This window comes from Mandrillus leucophaeus, unplaced genomic scaffold (genome assembly GCF_000951045.1).
Source record: "Mandrillus leucophaeus isolate KB7577 unplaced genomic scaffold, Mleu.le_1.0 Scaffold62, whole genome shotgun sequence".
Lineage (NCBI taxonomy): Eukaryota > Metazoa > Chordata > Mammalia > Primates > Cercopithecidae > Mandrillus > Mandrillus leucophaeus.
In genome coordinates, this window is record NW_012106697.1 from 5240851 (window position 1) to 5259736 (window position 18886).

The 18886-nt window shown below is 45.9% G+C and overlaps 1 protein-coding gene across 3 annotated transcripts in view; it reads right to left on the minus strand.

Annotated features, from left to right (window-relative positions):
* Positions 1 to 12894: 12894 nt before the first annotated feature.
* ACSL1 (acyl-CoA synthetase long-chain family member 1) overlaps positions 12895 to 18886 on the minus strand; it is a 57162-nt gene continuing 51170 nt past the window's right edge. For all 3 annotated transcript variants that reach the window (XM_012000165.1, XM_012000168.1, XM_012000167.1), the window contains 5 exons: positions 18668 to 18784; positions 16608 to 16751; positions 15126 to 15227; positions 14942 to 15013; positions 12895 to 14571 (listed from right to left, as the gene is read on the minus strand). In XM_012000165.1, the coding sequence (XP_011855555.1) occupies positions 14431 to 14571; positions 14942 to 15013; positions 15126 to 15227; positions 16608 to 16751; positions 18668 to 18784 (576 nt within the window). In that variant the 3' untranslated portion in view covers positions 12895 to 14430. The remainder of the gene's footprint in view (positions 14572 to 14941; positions 15014 to 15125; positions 15228 to 16607; positions 16752 to 18667; positions 18785 to 18886) is intronic.

Below are 18886 nucleotides of genomic sequence, written 5' to 3' on the forward strand. Positions count from 1 at the left end.
CTGAGTCACTGAAACGTCCAGAGGTAGAATGAGTGTCCAGCTGAGCTGGATGGAGAGGTTTGAGAAACCGGCAGGGCTCTGAGTCACTGAAACGTCCAGAGGTAGAATGAGTGTCCAGCTGAGCTGGATGGAGAGGTTTGAGAAACCGGCAGGGCTCTGAGTCCTTTTGCTTGCCCACCTCGTACGTCGACTTTTCCAGGGGCCAGGTCTTCTGTTTTCCCTCTTCCTTCTGGATTTACCGAGCACTTATGATGCAGGCGTTGTCCTGAGTGATTAGTATCTGTTGACTCATGTAATCCTCTCAATTACCCTCTGCAGTAGGCACTGTAATCCCACGTCTCAGCGGAGGATCCCAGGGAGCGGTCCCACTGACAGCAAGTGGTGCTGCCTGCGTGAGCTCCTGGGAGCCTGGTCCAGAGCTTGAAACCCGGCAGCTATTCCGTGTCTGTCTGAATTCCACCATTCAGAGAAAGAGACTCCGTATCTCCCAGCCTTCCCAGAAAAAGGGCTGCCGCGCCTACCTGTATTAGGGCTCTCCAGAGAAGCAGAACCAATGTACGTACGGGGACAGCAGGGAGAGATTTTAAGAACTGGCTCATGCGAAAGTGGAAGCTGGCAAGTCTGCAATCTCTGGGAACAGGCGCACAGGCTAGAAACTCAGGTAAGAGTTGATGTTGCCATCATGAGTCCAAAATCCACAAAGCAGGTCAAACAGCCTGGAAACCCAGGCAGAGGGTCTGTGTGGCAGGACTGAGGAGAATTCCTTCTTCAGGAAACCTGTCTTAAGGCCTTCAACAGATTGCATGAGGCCCACCCACATTATGGAGGGTGATGTGCTTCAGTAAAAGCCTACTGATTTAAATAGTAATCACGCCTAAAAAACGCCTTCATGGCAGTACCTAGACTGGTGTTTGACCAAACAACTCGGCACCATAGCATAGCCAAGTTGACACCTTACATTAACCATCACACTGCCCCTGAACCAATCCCTGTGGCCGGGGAAATGGAATACACTCATTTGCTTCCTGGCACCACCTGGATTCCGGCTGGAACTGGAGTGGCGGGGAGCGGGCTATAAATTGGGAAAGGGGGAAATGCATGCTGCGGAGACAGATACATCCATGACAGAAACTTGCGCAGGGTTGTAGAGCTGTTCATAGGGAAGCTAGATTCCAACCCACTCCTGCCTTTGTTCCATGCTGCTTCCGCAGTTAGACTGTCAGCTTAGGGCAGTGATTCTCAGCTTGGGTGAGGGGAAGGCAGAGGGAAAGGGGTCTACTAGGATGCCTGGGGCGGGGTAACCTGATAAAGCCAGTGGATGCTATCACAGGAAGGAGACTCTGGGGTGCTCTGAGCAGAGGTTGTGTGAGAGCCCTACCTACGATTCTGACCCAGAAGAGCCATCTCGGAGTTTCTGTAGTGATTTGTGGTGTTGAGGATGGAAACCACAGCATCTCTGCGAGTTTCTAGATATAGAAAGCCAGGTGGGGAGCCTGGTTTGGAGTGGCAGGAAGAGAACACAAAGGCTCATCATAAGCCCTCGATATAAATGTGGGGGCTGGAGGCTGGTCATAGGGGAAAAGGGTGTGTAGAGGGGAGAGGAGTGCCCAGCAGATTCCAACCAATCAGGAAAGAAACTCCCCGCAAGGAGAAAGACGGGTTACTTTTTAGGGAAGCCATGGCCAGTATTTTCCATTTTAAGATGGTGCCTGTGTTGTGCTGGTCTCTTTCCACCAGTTAACCGTCAGTAAAGTTTGCTAAACTCCACAGCCTTCTGTGTCTAAGGGGCGGTGAGGAAGGAAGGATCGTTAGCAAGGTAGTCGAGCAGACGTGAGCAGGGCAGGAGAGGGCCTCTACAACCAGGAAAGCATCTGAAGCTGGTGATTAGCAGCTTCCCGATAAGATCCAAGGATTTGGGTGAGTGAGCTCAAGCAAACGCGGTGAGAGGCAAAATGATGGCGTTTAACTGGTAGACGGGAGAACGCCTCAACTGCGCATGTGCACAGCCTCGGTAAACACACTGCGTTTGTGGCCCCTCCCAAGTGCTGGCAGGCCACTGCGCATCGGGACAGCCCTCCCCAAGGGAAGAATCTGAGGACAGGTAACATGCCCCCTCCCTCAAAGCATGCTAACGTATAAGACCCCAAGTCAAAGGCCACACAGCACTTGACTCTCTCCTGTCCCCGCTTGGCCCTCTTCCAAGTGTACTTCCTTTTGTTCCTGCTCTAAAACTTTTAAATAAACTTTCACTGGGCTCTAAAAGTTGGCTCCGTCTCTCACTCTGCCTTGTGCCCCTTGGCCAAATTCTTTCTTCGGAGGAAGCGAGAACTGAAGTTGCTACAGACCTGTGTGGATGCACTGCCATTAACGAGCTAGTGTTCAGGGTGGGGTGAAGCATGCTTACTGGAATGGATGGGCTGAAAACGCAGGAGTGGAGGCAGCCGGGTCAGGAGTCCTAGAGGTGATCTGGAACAATGTGAGCAACTGCAAGGAACTTCAGGGACACCAGAGGACCAGAGGCTTCAGGACACTGGAGGACATAGGTAGCAGGTCCTTAAGTTATATGCTTTCATATTTGGGAAATGGAAAAAAAACCTGTTGATTTTATTATACAAACTATAGCAAATAATGACAAAACTTTTGGGAGGCTTGGGATAAACTGAGTGCTTGGGCCTGGACACTTCCATGTGGAAATATATGTTCCCTGTGATGGAGATTGATGTATATATGAGTTCCATGTTTTGGAATTGTTAGTTTGATTTTGATTGATTGATTGGATTGAGACAAGGGTCTCACTCTGTTGTCCAAGCTGGAGTGCTGTGGTGACTTCATAGCTCACTACATTCTCAAATTCCTGGGCTCAAGCGATCCTCCTGCCTCAGCCTCCTGAGTAGCTGGGATTACAGGCACATGCCACCACACCTGGCTAATTTTTGTGTTTTTCGTAGAGACAGGGTTTCGCCATGTTGCCCAGGCTGGTCCCAAACTCCTGGGCTCAAGAGATCCACCCACCTTGGCCTCCCAAGGTGCTGGGATGACAGGTGTCCGCCACCGTGCCTGGCCTCATTCGTTTGATTTTAAGTGAGAGTATTATTTTCTATCTTACAGGATACTCATGAAGATAAGAGAAGAATATGGGGGCCCCTGGATACACAGAAGGACGCCATTTCTTACTGGACTCAGCTTTTCTCCAGGGAGCTCTTCTGTTGAATTTTCTTTTCAGCACTGGGTCCACTAGGGGGCAGATGAAGAAAGGGCCTGGAGATTTGACGATGTCATTGGAGCACAGAGCTCCTCACTTTCAGACATGGTGAATACTGCTTCAAAGTCAGTTCAAGAAGATGAATAAGACTATACATTTTAGCTGCCCTTGCTTAATCCTTTTCCCCTTTCACATAAATGATATTCTTCCACAATTTATTCGATCCATTCCTGTCCATTTCCCATAAGGCAAAGTATGATTTTCTATGATGGAGAGGAAAAGAACTGATGTCTCAGATTTTCCCACTTTCTTATATAACTTCCTACAGCACTTACTAATTATTGGGTACACAGGAACATCTCACTCAACTTGGCAGTTTAATGAAGTTGTTATCTGTTTTAAGCAGACCCATTGTTCAACCTCTGTAACTATGACACTGCAAAACAGACTTAATACATCCCAGGAGGGCAGCAATGGGGGAGCAGAGGAAAATACTTTCTCTTGGATGTTCTCTTTAAGAAAAAGAGGAAATAAAATCCAGAAAGGAAGTACTCCTCGCCTTTTACAGTTAGAGGGCAGAAAGATTTTTTGTAGCAAACAACAATGACGTTAGATCTCTTCCTATGTCACATGCTTTTCAGCATTTCCTGGGTGCTGTTACCCGGTTGCTGAACTTACTTGCTGTGTAACTAATGTTGTTTTACTTTTTCCAGAACTAACTGGCACTGCTCCTACCCAAGCTGCGATCACACGGCTAAATAGGTCTGGCCAGTACATCATGACCAGGCAATGTCTCATGCTTCAGATTCCATTCTCAGCTCCCCAAAGGGCCAGGAGAGTCTGGTGCTGGGACCCTGGCAGGAGCATGCTAGCAAAATTCAGGATTTCTTTAGCCAAGGAATGGCAGACTTCCAACCTGCATAAGCAATAACTTTACAACTGAAACGGATGTAAAAAACCTGAGAAAGAGAAAATGGAAGGACATCCCAGAGAAAAAGTGTTTTTGTTTTTAAGGAAAATAAGGACAGAAAAATAAGAAATAAAACGTCTACAGTCGAGTCGTATGTCTATAACTCTTCCTCAAGCTGTGGTTGGAAAAGAACTTTCTGAAAAAGGTTTTCACCTCTGTAATGAACATGCTCACTCTGACAGCACTTTTGGTTGACCTGAGAGTACACACAGCTGTGAGGCTGATCTTGTTCGGCCAGTGTCCTGACCTCAGCCGCCCTTACTGCTCAGGCAGGAATGGACTCAGCGGATGGTACCTGGCAGACATGCCTCCCAGGCGATGCAGGGACCTTCTTCATAGAACCTGCTCTAGAACGAAACCTCTGGCTGCTCCCCTGCACCTCACAGGCCAGCTGTCTCACCCCTTGTCATTGAGCATAAAGATCATTATTACCCAGGCCACAAACATGCCGTTTGTTTCCTGGGCTTAGAGAATCAGGGAAGGCTTCTAAGGGAAGTGCCATCTCCAGTCCTGTAGGAGCAGCCAGGCCAGGGTGAGAGTGCTCTGGGGAGGGAGGCCAGCCTGTTTGCGGTGAGCGAAAGTAGGATGCACTTTGGGAATTGGAATAACTGAAGCATGGCTGGAACAGAGTTAGGCAAGTGGCAAGAAATTAGACCAGGGCAAGCAGGTGCCCTCCAGTTCCCCACTCCTCAAAGTGTAGCACGAAGACCGGCAGCACTGGTGTTCCCGGGAAGCTTGTTAGAAATGCCGAATTGCAGATTTATTGAATCAGAATCTTCATGTTAAGATCCCCAGGTGGCTGGGCAAGGTGGTTCATGCCTGTAATCCTAGTACTTTAGGAGGCTGAGGCTGGAGTCTCGCTTGAGCTCAGGGGTTTGAGACTAGCCTGGGAAACATGGTGAGACCTTGTTTCTACAAAAACAAATCAACAAATTAGCCCAGTTTGGTGGTGTATGCCTGTGGTCCCAGCTACTTGGGAGGCTGAGGCAGGAGAATCCTTGAGCCTGGGAGGTCAAGGCTGTAGTGAGCTGTGATCATACCACATACTGCAGCCTGGGCAACAGAGCAAGACCCTGTCTGAAAAAAAAACAAAAAATTCTCAGATGACTGGATGCACAATCTCAAGAAGCCCCTCTCTCACTCCATGAAGCCGTTCAGACTAGAGAATAGGAAGCTTCTGGACAATGAAGCAGGAGAATCACATGGTAAGACTTGTGATTTAGAAAAATCTTTCTTGCCGCAGAATGGGTAAGGGAGCAGGGACCCATATAGGCAGCAAGGGGGCTAACTAACAAGCTGGTGCAATGATCCTGGCAAGACGTGGCCTCCGCCCTCAGGAGTAGGAATGGGGCATGGAGACAGGTGGCCAGATTTGGTAGCCAATATGAGACGGCAGCAGCAGGAACTGGTGGCTGAAGCTGCCTGGAGCACCCCTGGAACTTCTCCCAAATGCGCGGCCCACTGACAGCTGGGCCCGGGTGGGGTCCAGGCGCTGGCAGCAGCACAGCAGGGTGGCGAATGCAGTATCAGTGGGTGTGGGACTCCAAAACCAGAGTCCTTCTGTGTCTGCACACGTCGCCTGGTGCAGAATGTGAGCAAACTGGTTTTCACATATGCTCAGTGTGTGTCCCATTCAATGCGTGGTGCTTCGCTGTCCCTGCAGCTGGGCTCTGGGGTTGGCACTTCTGCTGCTCATTCTCCAATTTGAACAAGCCACATGCAAAGCAGGAAGTCTGCCTGGAGTTCTTGGGGAGAAATACTGCAGCGTTAGTTAGTATTGAGCAAGGACGATTTCGGCCAGAGAAATTTGACAGTCAAACCAATTTGACGGTCAAACCCACTCCCCGTGCCGATAAAAGTCTCAGTAAAAAAGAGTGACTAAGAACTTACATGCAAAATATGTTGATGAAAAAGAAATCCTGTTTTAGGCCAAGAACAGAATCCCTCTGCACCTGAAGAACACTGCTTAGAAGCAAAATTCCTTTAGCAAGACTTGTACCTTTGGAGCAAGTCAACCATGCAAAAGAGTTGATTGAGTCCAAAGGAAAACTCTAGATCGCTGTTCATGCCAAATACATGAATAATAAGATGGGAAAATTTCCCTAATCACTCTGGCTGAGTAAAGAAGTGAGTTTAATCTGAACCAACACATACCGAGGCGTCTACTGCAGGGTACAGTGGTGAAGAGTCAGCCAGGGTAGGGCACTGGGTGGGGGGTCCCTTTGGCAGGCTCCAGACTAAGCTGGAGTGGAGGTTTCTCAGCACTGGGCACCAACACTGCTCTGCTGACAAGAGTTGGAAGGACTGTGTCTGTGCTGGGAGCCTAAGGAGAGTTCCCTCCAGTCAGATTCAGGGCTGCAACCATTTTCATAATAAAAGAAGAGGGGGCTGGAGGCTGAGGAAGGGGAGGGATGCTGTGGGCCTGACCAGTCTAACTGACCCGTGGCCCTTGCCTGTTCTGGTCCTACTGGGACCTTCTGCTCTTTCTCCACCTGCTGTGCACCAAAGGGGGTCAGTGGCAGGTTTCTCTTCTGCCTAGGCTGCTGTGAAAGGAAACAGCAACTGGAAATATGAAACCATAAAAAGGAATTTCCAGAGTCCCTGGTATTTATCTTCCTTCCCCTTATGGCATGACTAACACAGAACGGCAAACAGGTACAATTACAATGGGAAGTTTAGCTGCACCCGAGGACTGGCTACTTAGGAGAACTTACTCAACAATGATTGGGCACCCAGGGTGCTCAAGGCATTGGGCTTTGCAGCAGAGGGGAAGGAACAGCAAAAAGGTGATCCAGACGTTCAGAGGCCTTGGAGTCAGCAAATCCAGCTCAGCCACTTAATAGGCATCTGAACTTGGACAAAATAGCTGATCCCTCCAAGTCGTTTCTCATCCATAACAAGGAGGTAATACTTAACTGAAAAAAACAAAAACAAAAAAACAAACAAAACCACAGAAGTACCAGCCAGGTGTGGTGGCCCACGCCTGTAATCCCAGCACTTTGGAAGCCTGAGGCGGGTGGATCACGAGGTCAGGAGTACGAGACCAGCCTGGTCAATATGGTGAAACCCATCTCTACTAAAAATACAAAAATTAGCCAGGCATGGTGGCAGGCGCCTGTAGTCCCAGCTACTTGGCAGGCTAAGGAAGGAGAATCGCTTGAACCCGGGAGGTGCAGGTTGCAGTGAGCCGAGATCGGGCCACTGCACTCCAGCCTGGGTGACAGAGCGAGACTCTGTCTCAAGAAAAAAAAAAAAACAAACAAAAAACAGAAAACAAAAACCCAGAAGTATTCAGATAGCTCCCTAATCTTTCCACCCCAATCACCATGGGTCTACCCGACATCTAACCCACATTGCCAAGTCTTCTCCTGTTGTAATGGAAAAGTCCTATCAAAGGCCAGTCTCGCCACTAACCTTCAGCTCTATCTAACCCTCCCCACCTCTCAAGCTAGCCCTTCCCTAAATCATTCTTTCTCTGCTGGATCACTCTCACCAGCCTGTCATTCTACTCCAGTATCTCCCATCTTAGAAACCACCACTACCTGCGAGCAAAAGCGAACCTCTCAACCCCACCTCTCTCTGCAGTTATCGTCCATTCATCTCCACTTTCTTCACAGCAAAACAGAGCTATTTACCCTTTATCCTGACCTCCTGGGAGTTCATTCCTCAATGTGCTCCAGCAGGCTCCGTCCTCCCTATTCTGCTGCAGCAGTTATGCCAGGGTCACCACCACTGCTGAATGTAGTGGACTATCCCCACATTATTCTACCTTAAAAAAAAAAAAAAATTGTACAGACGGAGGTCTTGCTACAGTTGCCCAGACTGGCCTTGAACTCCTGGCCTCAAGCAATCTTCCAGCCTCAGCCTCTCAGTGTTGGGATTACAGGCATGAGTCACCGTGCCTGGCAACATATTTTGCTTTTAACAGCATATGCCTTAACCAGTGCCTCTTACGCCTTTCCCACAATGCCTTTCTGCCTTGGCTGCAGGGACCCCATACTCTTGGTTTTTGGTCGTTCCTGCAAGGCAGGTAATTCTCAATCACCCTTGCCGGCTCCTTCTTTAACCCTCTCGTCAGAGGGCCCCAGGACTCTGTTTTGGGTCCTCTACTGCACTTCCTATCTACACATCTTCCCCGGGTTACCTGATAAGGTCCCACAGCTCTAAATCCCTTCTCTGGCTGGTGGCTTTCTGAACTGTTCTCTCCAGCTGGAGCTGTCTCCTGAGCCTGAGCCGCAGACTCGTGTGTCTCTTCACGTGGTGGTCTGACAGGAACCTCAAGTGAAAACTTCCAGTCCAAGCTCTTGATCCCCTCCTCCTAAACACATGCCTTGGCATCTTCCCCGTCTCAGTAAGCACAGCGCCACCATCTACCCTAGTATGCTCATACCCCCAGCCCTCTCTGCTCCTGGCTCCTCCCACGCAGTGGTTCTACCTCCAAACTGCTTTCAAATAAATTCCTTCTCCAGCCACTGCCACCCACTTGGCTCAAGCTGCCCTCGCACATTATACTGTCTCCACCTGTCTCTGTGCCTCTCCTCTTAGCCCTCAGCAGCTGTTCCCAAAAGGGGAATTCAAGGAATGTCACTTCTTGCCCCAAACCCTTTCCTCCTAAACCAGTGGAAAACTGAGATTTCCACTGGGCGGCAGGGCCTGGTAACCTGGCCCCGCATCATCAACTTCTTTCCAGTCCACTCTTGCCCTTGCTCATGATGCTTTAGACACGTTGGCTTCCTTTCACTTCCTTGAATAGATCGAGCTCTTTCCCACCCCAGGGCCTCGCTCTTTCCCACCCCAGGGCTTCTTTTGTTGGAAAACGTTTCCCCCAGAGCTTTGTAAGGCTTTCTGTTCATTCTTTGGCTTATCCCCCAAAATGTCACTTCCTCAAAGAGACCTTTTTCTGACCACAACACTTAAAAATGGGCACCGTCAATACAACTGCTTTCCTTAAAGCATCCATCACAATAGGCATTATTCGTTTGTTCTCTTGTCAGTTGCCTCCTTCTCTCTCTCCATGAGGAAGTAAGCCTCCCAAGGGCAAGGATCTCGTCTGCCACACTCGCTGCTGCACCTCCAGAACATACAGTAGTGCCTGGCACTTACTTGATAGTGAATACATCGTTATGGACTGACCACCCATCTAACAGGGGTTTTGTGAGAATTAAATGAGAGCATACGTGAAGAGCACAGCATGGCATACTGCCCGTTAGCAAATCCACAATACCTATGGCCATTATTATCTCCATGGTTGGTGATTCGTGGAAGTTCTGGGGAATCACGTGAACCTGCGTATCTGTGACTCATGCATATTTTTTTCCTAATACAGGGTATCTGTTTTTTTGAGATAGGTTATTGTTCTGTCACCCAGGCTGGAGTGCAGTAGCAGATCATAGCTCACCATACCCTTGACCTGGGCTCAAGGAATCCACCCACCTCAGTCTCCCAAGTAGCTGGGACTACAGGTGAACGCCACCATGCCTGGCTAATTGTTTTATTTTCTGTAGAGACGAGGTCTCACTGCATTGCCCTGCCTGGTCTCAAATTCCTGAGTGCAAGCAATCCTCCTGCCTCGGCCTTCCAAAGTGCTGCGATTACAGGCGTGTGCCGCCACACCTGGTGAGTGGTGTTTCTATCAAGCTTTTGTTCTTGATGGGTTTGGGGTTTCATTTCTGCTAAGTTATAAAACCAGAATAAAACTCTGGGAAGTGGCATTCGCCTCTACTGGGGCAAAGAAAAGCCATTAGATGGGAATCAAAACCATTTGTTCTGAAGCTTGGAGGCAGAGCTGTTGGCACCAAGCAGTCCAGGTCTTCTCAGGAGGCGCAGTGCCAAAAACACACAAGAAGGAACAGCGATCCACGGCATGAGGTTTCGAGTTCAGTCTCTGGAAGCAGATGGCTAGCTCTAATTCTGTCTGGGGGCATGACACTGATGAAATTATTGGTGTGCTTCCATTTCGTCATCTGTAAACTGGAATAATGGCGGCATTTGGCTCAAAAGTTTGTAAGTATAAAATGGGTAATTTACGTAAAATGTTCCTGGCGTGCAGCAACACATTTTAATTATTACAATAATCTACAAATAGGGAGTGGGACAAAAATATTTAACGACCACATGCCAAATAGACTTAAAAATAGATTGCTTTCTGAGTTTAGATGTCAAATGAGGGTATGGCAGGGCTGGGGCCTGGGAGGGGTCCCTGGGGAGCTCTGAGGGCAGCAGGGTTGCTCTTGCCAGACCCTCCCTTCCCTACTTGGGCCTCCGGACTCAGGTCCTCCTGGAGACTTCGGCTCTCAGGGAAGTTGCGGAAAGAAGTATTAGCGTGCCAGGGGCCTGGATGGAAGAAAGGACTGCCACACAGCCAGGCAAACAACTATCTTGGAATCAATCATATTTTTTCGTTTCTGTTCTGGCTGGAGAGAGACCACTGGGCTTTTGAGGTGGTTTTGATTTGAGGGAGAAGCACCGTCACATCGCTAGTGCTGTGAAGGAGGCACTGAACCCTAGCAGGGCAGTGAAAATTAAGAATTAAAACCAGGTCTAGGGATGAATATCTAGAATATATAGAGAACTCAATAACATAAAAATCCCAAGCAACTCATTTTTTAAAAAGGGGTAGAGGATTTGAATAGACATTTCTCCAAAGAAGATATACCAATGGTAATCAAGCATGTGAAAAGATGCTCAACATGACTGATCATCAGGGAAAGGCAAATCAAAACCACCATGAAACAACACTTCACATTCATTAGGATGGCTACTACTGAAAACAACAGAAAACAAGTGTTCGTGAGGATGTGGATAAATTGGAACCCTTGTGCGTTGCTGGTGGAAATGTAAAATGATATAGTTGATGTGGAAAACAATATGGCGTTTCCTCAAAAAAAAAAAATTAAACATAGAATTACCATATGATGCAGCAGTTCTACTTCAGGGCATATATACAAAAGAAGTGAAAGCAGGGACTCCACAGAATTGTACACTAGTGTTCACAGCAGCACAATTCACAATAGCCATAGGGTAAGAACAATTTGCGTGTCTATCGATGGATGAGTGGGTCAACAAAACGTGGCCTTTACACACAATGGAACATTATTCAGCCTTGCAAAGGAAGGAAATTTCTGACACATGCTACAACATGGATGAGCCTTGGGGACATTATGCTGAGTGAAATAAGCCAGTCACAAAAGGACAAACACTGTATGATTCCACTTATATGAGGTACCTAGTCAATTTAACAGAAACAGAAAAGAAATGGTGGCTGCCAGGAGTTTAATGGGAGAGGAGAACGGGGAGCTGTCATTTAACGTGTACAGAGTTTGTCTGGCAAGATGAAGAGCTTCTGCAGCTGGATGGTAGCGATGAGAGCACAGCAGTATGAACGTCCTCAATGCCACGGAACTGTACACTGAAAAATGGTGACGATGCTAACTTTATGTGTATTTCACCATGATCTTAAAAGAGCCCAGTGTTTATTATCAACCTCATTGCAACAGGAGCTTTGTTCAAAATTTCAGGTATTTGTTCAAAAGATTTATTTAATGAACATCTGTTAGTTTCTAAGCCCTACGTTTAGTGCTAAGGGAGAGAGGAGAAAGGAAAGGCCTTAAGAACCTCACACTTCATCAGGAGAGAAGGGGAGGAAGGTAAGCTGAGAAAAGACATGAGAAGGATCTGCATTAAAAAAATTCCTGCCAGGCACAGTGGCTCACGTCTGTAATCCCAGCACTTTGGGAGGCCAAGGCGGGCGGATCACCTGAGGCCAGGAGTTCGAGACCAGCCTAACCAGTATGATGAAACCCCGTCTCTAGTAAATATACAAACATTAGCCAGGCATGGTAGCATGCGCCTGTAATCCCAGCTACTCGGGAGGCTGAGGCAGGAGAATAGCTTGAACCCAGGAGGCAGAAGTTGTGGTGAGCTGAGATCGTGCCATTCCGCTCCAGCCTGGGCAACAAGAGCACAACTCTGTCTCAAAAATAATTCTTTTAAGGGGCAGGCTAGACTCGAACTCCTGGGCTCAAGGGATCCTCCTGCCTCAGCCTCCCATGTAGCTGGGACTATAGGTGCATGCCACTGCCCCCCGCTAAGATAAGGATCTTAATAAATAAAAGTGGAAGATGGATGAGAGAACATCTGCACAGGGCTTGATGTGCACATCATCACACCAAACAGAATTTAAGAGAGGAAACTAGATTTAAACACAACAGGCTTGGAAGAAATTGGGGGGTTGATTCATTAATACCTGTGGAAAAGAAAATCTTTAAAATCGTAACAGAAGGAATAGGGTAGAGATAGAAGAAAAGAAACAAGAAAAAGTTGGCCGCTATAAAGAGACATCTAAAATAATTCTACAGTAAGAGAATACTAAATACTGCTAAAATACAATAGTGGAATTAAATTCACCACAGAATCACCAGTTACAGCCAGCATCACCTGAAATCCATTTTCCAGCAAGGAAGCTGCATTTTCAGGACCTTCTCTGTTATTCACACCATGACTTTCTTTTCCACAACCAGTTAGGACTTTTGCCACAGACAACCTGGTGGGAGGCTCGGGTCAGTGTCAGTGTCTGAGGCCAGCTGAGTTAGAGGAGGGTGACTAAGAAGAAAAGGAGACAACTGGGAAGGATTCCAGGCCCAGGGCCATTCTTGCTCTCTGCTTGTGCACATTACAGGCTGTTCTGAATATTAAACGTGACATTAAAAAAGATGCCTCACTCCCTGAAATGCAGAAATATTTATTTTGGTTTCCTTCATTGTTTTTGGAAATTCTGTTTTGGTTTATAAAACATAGAAAGAGCCAACACTTAAAGCAAACATTCAAAACCCCAAGGTGACAAATTATTGACTTTTTGTGCAATTAAGAATACATATATGAAGTTAGGCTACCAAATAGTGTTATTACAATGACAATTCTTTAGTGCAAGCCCTGTTGTGCTTGTATATAATACATGTACTCGCACATACCCCAAAACAGCTGCTTCAAATGTACAAATGACAGCTCAATTCAGTCAAATGTGGCAAAGACTCACAATAAAGTGAACTGCTGTTAATTTCCCAAATTAACTTAAAAAAATCCCTGGAGAAGTTAATCCCAGGAAATGAACTTTCCAGATTTCTACATCCTAGAATTTTGGCTTCTCAAACACATTTCACAGAAATCAGGTAGCATTATAAGAACATTTACTTATTACTGTCCATTTCAATAAGTACCCAAGTATATTTACTCCCTTAATATCTTTAAAGAAATGCTTGCCTGAGAGTTTATTTTTTGGGGAAAAAGGCAAGTTAATCCCAACATGATCTTTTGATATGAAAACCACATTAAAAATCTGTTGGCCAGTACACAGAGTGAGTGGTTCAGTGAAGATGAAGTAGACAGTTATGCAGGCGTCATAGCTGAGCATGGCTGATCCAGGTAACTCTTTCTTGAAATGCTTGTCTTCACTAGAGAATCTAAGGCAGATTTTTAAATAACCCCTGAAAAAGGATGGAATGGGGGAATCAGGCCTGGAGAACAGAGTCCAAGAACATTTTGCCATGAATGAGAATCCATGCGTTCTGATGTGCACCCACTTGCCGGAGGCTCCTTATCTGCACGGTTCTGAGTTGGATCTGCCCTTCCGCTTACTGGAAACCTTATGCTCCAACAGAAACCACAGGGGACTGGAGAAGAACATGAGTTTCATAACCCTTATGAATCAGAAGGGTTCTGTGAATGCCTGTGAGAAGGGGCAGTAGCAGGGATTTTAAAAAACCTCTGGTCCGCTTGTGAGATTCTCCAGCCAGGACAGTTGTTCTTATTTTTAAAGGGAACACTTCCCTCTAGTGCACTGTACTCTTTAGAGCAGCAGACGGCTGCAGAATTTGCAGCAAGTAGCAGACATCTCAGAGATAGCAAAGTCCTAACCCCTTGAATAGAAAAACAGGGAGACAGAAGATTTAAAACCCACCTTTTGAACTGAGGAAGTCTCAAATAACTTAGCACATTTATACTTTCCCCTTTACAATTTTTAAGGCTCATTTGGGAAAGTGTGTATCACCATAAACATGGTCTGCAACATGAGGTGACTGTAAGGCAGTGTTCTGTTTCCTCTAACGTTCCTATGAGAAGAAAGAAGAACCCCGAACGGACAAGCCAAACACGAACGCTTCCTTCCCTACACTTGCTGTATTCAAAATTACCAACATCAAGGCCATCAGCAGGAGAAGAGATTGTGGAACTGTGCCGTTTCCTCTGAACTTTCTTCTTCACACTAAACCTTGATAGTGGAATAAAGTTCATCTATCTGCGACCTGAAATAGTTCCGCAGCTCTGGCCTTTTCGCCTTCATTGTTGGAGTCAGAAGGCCATTGTCGACAGAAAATAATTCAGGGTGCAGTGCAATGCCTTTGACCTGCCAATAAACAAGGCAGTTAAAAGAGGAAAGAGGACAGAGGCCACCGGTCTAAAAAGCACGTAAGCCTTGGAGGGGATCAACATCCTCCCGCCATCCAATCTATCCTCTCATTTCAGCCAAGCTGCACTTTCTCCACAAAGGACAGGCATCCAGCTCTTAGGAGAGGATTCAGGATCATATTCTGATGTCCAGGAAAAAAGAATACATGCTCTTGATTTAAAAACCTTTCCCCTGTCGAACCGCTCCATTATTTATTCCTCATGCATGTCTTTAGGTCACCCCATATGTTTATCTAATCTACCTGTAAAACATCTTCAAGTGGAAAATTTGTTTTACAGGAATTCATGCACTCAGATGCAGGTCATACCTGTTCAAATGGTTTTAGACCAGAATCCTTCCCAAGTCTCACCATGTCTTCAAGGATAGCTTTTTTGACATCCTAATTGGGTAAGAAAAATAAATTACTTCCTCTGTTGGAGGGCCCTGAATATCTACAGGTACATTTAATGCCAAGTTATGATGAGGACAGACTGGACGCTTCAGAACCTTACCTTATTTCTGCACAGTTCCTCAAAGGACCCATCAAATCCTCTCTTTTGGGCCCAGGGACGTAATGTCTCGACATCTGGTACCACAATTGCAATGAGAAATGCCTTTAACACAGACAAATGAGTCATTACATAGCTTGATCCAAATGCTCTAAAATAGGGGTTATTTTTCTGTCTTATGGCCCCCTGGGAGAATATGATCCAAGTTATGGTTCATCTCTTCAGAACATACTACCCCCCTCCCCCAGGAGTTCATTCAGCCCAGATTAAGAACTCCTGGCTCTAAAATGTGGATGGTATCAGGAATTCTGCAATTAGTGTTTTTAAAAAACCACTGGAAATAACAATCTAACAAACCTCTAATTTGTATTGACTTCTGTGTACTTATTTTTTAAAAGCAGGGTCAAATAAACAACGTGATGGATATCAGAGGAACATGATGGATATCATGAGACAGGAAAAAAAGGGAGCCTGTCTCATGCTTGTAATCTTAGCACTCTGGTAAGCTGAGGAGGATCACTTGAGTCCAGGAGTTCGAGACCAGCCTGGGCAACATAGTGAGACTCCATCTCTACCAAAAATTTAAAAATCAGCTGGGTGTGGTGGCTTGCACCTGTAATCCCAGCTACTCAGGAGGCTGAGGTAGGAAGATCCCCTTGAACCCAGGAGTTTGAAGCTGTAGTGAGCTATGACTGCCACTGCACTCCAGCCTGGACAACAGAGTGAGCCTATCTTTAAGAAAATAAATAAATAAAATTTATATAGGTTCATTTTTAAGAAAAATCTCTAATATCCCATTCTTTATAATCTAGTAACAATAAAATTAAATAAAAATCAAAGAATGAGAAGATTCTAGATCAAAGGAAAATAGCTGCAATCTCAAAGAAAAATAAGTGCATTCTCTTATAAGAAAATATACTTCTAAAATAATTTTAAAATCTTACAACTTTTCAAAAGGTTAACTTTCAGGAAACCAGAGTCTCTCTCTTCTTTGGCATCATCTGTCCAACATTTTGGCAAATACCATACATGTTTCACTGCAATACTGATTTTGATTTTCAATTTTGAGTATTCTTGGTTCACAACCATCCTTTACTCAAAAATGATTAGGAAGCATATCATCAATAGGCTGGGTTTAATATGTGTGAAAATTTTAAACTTTCTTATAACCCATGTCAATATTTTCTTTCATAATTGGAAACATATATTACCCACGCCCCCCTCCCCCAGTATGTTTATCCAACCTCCCTTGGTACATCAGACCTCTCTCAGTAAAATAAAAACGTAGAAATTAAAGAGAACAAATTTTTCTGAGTAGGAAATGCCAAGCAGCAAAAATCAGTAACAGGTCAATGATGCTCTAGTATATTAGACATGAAAGCCGATTTATAGGCATCTCAAACTTCCAATCACATTTAAAGCCCCTGGAGTACCAGGCAATGGCAACGTCTATGCAGCAAAACTGATCACCCAGAAAGCACATACCTGCAAGCTTTCTCCGTGGACAAACACCTGAGCAATAGCCTCACTTCGTATGTAGATATTTTCAATCTTTTCAGGTGCTATGTATTCTCCTTGTGCCAGCTTAAATATGTGCTTTTTCCTGTCGATAATCTTCAAGGTGCCATTCTGTTGATCAGAAGGGAGGGGGTTATGAATGGGCTGATGGCTAGTTTCCAACCAGGATGGATCCCAATATAACAGTGAAAGGTATTTAATACACACTATTGATTCATTCTAATAACATCCCACAGAGGTCAGCTATGATCCCATTTTACAGAGAGGAAAACTAAGAATGAGCGAGACTGAGGAACTTGTCCAAGGCTATTCGGCCAAGTGCAGAGATGGAGAAGGGGTCCTAGAGCCCGTGCTCATTCAGCGTCACCACTTGGCACCACTGACTGGTCAACACTAGCAAGGCTGTGCTCGCTCACTATGCCCCCTGCCTGAATTAGGTGTGTAACACCTGGCTCACCAAGTGACTCAAGTTCCTTAACAGCAGGAGCACAACTTTTCCTTCCAAAGCGCTCTGCACAGAGTAAGAGTTCAAGAAATGTTTCCTACACAAAGGCCAAATTCCTGTTTTCTTCCTCAATGTCTGGAGGGGTGCTCTTGGCCCTCTGGGAAGAGTGAGTCAACTGTGGAAGTGCGCTAGCATCTCTGGACCAGACAGTCACATCCCAGTAGTGCCGTAAGCAAAACACTAGTCTCACTTTCACCCCATCCCCACACCGGGGCCACTCTCACGCCTCCGAAATTGATCTGTAGACAGTGTCTAGCATTCTTTTGTTCCACACCAGTTCTCCATTTTCAAAAGGAGCAAACCAAGGTCCAGAGAGACTATGGGATGTGTTTGTGAGTGCCACAGTAGAATTAGAACTGACATTTAATCTCTCTTGAACTGGAAGAGGGGGACTTAATTTATCTCTAAATAGTTTGGCTATTGCAAAATCTGAAGCCATTTTGGGAGGTATTTTTCTAATCAATACAAATTCGAGAGAAGTAAGCACCTAAAATCTACAAGAATCTGCCAATACACAATAATAAAAATTGTATTTGTAATTTTAGTGCTTGCAATCAGCATAGTAATAACTTTGAAACAATAGGTTACTGGTCAAACCAACAGGTGGGACAAGTCAGGCTTCTTGCACAAGCTTCTCACTCTTAAGATAGACTCTTCAGAATTTCTCCACAGTAAATGATTCTGAGACTAAATCCAACTAAATTCAAGGAGTTCGTCTAATCTGTAAAACACCTTATTTTTAATGAGATGACAAACCCAAGAAACACATTCATTCCCAAATTCTTGCCCATCCTACATTGCTGGAAGTCTACCACAAATTCCCCCATATCTATTTAACTGAGCCTCAACATCACAGCTCAGTACGGACACTGTAAAAAGCCACTGTCTCTTTGTGTTCCAGTTGAGAAGCAACAACCAGAATTGATGTTAAGCATCAAAACAGGCCGGGAGTGGTGGCTCCCGCCAATAATCTCAGCACTTTGGGAGGCCGAGGGGGGCAGATCACCTGAGGTCAGGAGTTCGAGACCAGCCTGGCCAACATGGTAAAACCTCGTCTCTACTAAAAATATAAAAATTAGCCGGGTGTGGTGGCGGGCACCTGTAATCGCAGCTACTCGGAGGCTGAGGCAGGAGAATCACTTGAACCCAGGAGGTGGAGGTTGCAGTGAGCCGAGATCGTGCCACTGCACTCCAGCCTGGGCGACAAGAACAAGACTCTGTCTCAAAAAAACAAAACAAAACAAAAAAAACAAAAACCACACACACACACAACAAACAGACAAAAAAACCAACAAAACAAAACACATTTGCTAAAGTTAAAGTGAAAATCCAACCAAGGATGCTAAGTGTAAACCTGTCCCCTGCAGGAAATGGAACAGTCTACATCATACCACTCACCAAGGAGGAAGGGAAAGAGAAAATTCAGGGTGCCACTGCCACGTGGCAGCTGTACAGCAGACCAGATATTTTCTTCCCTACAGTGGAAGAGAACTGTTTGTGACCAGAGGAGGTGGCAACTTACTGGTAACCATTTTCCAATGTCCCCTGTGTGTAACCAGCCGTCTTTGTCCAAAGCTTCTGCTGTTTTCGCTGGGTCCTTCAGGTAGCCCTGAAATACATTTGGCCCCTTCACACACACCTAAAGAAAAGAAGATCATCAGTGAACAGCAGTTACTGGGGCTTCTCCAGAGAAAACTGGTGTGTGCATGTGTGTACGTGTGTGTCTGCCCCAACCTTTAGC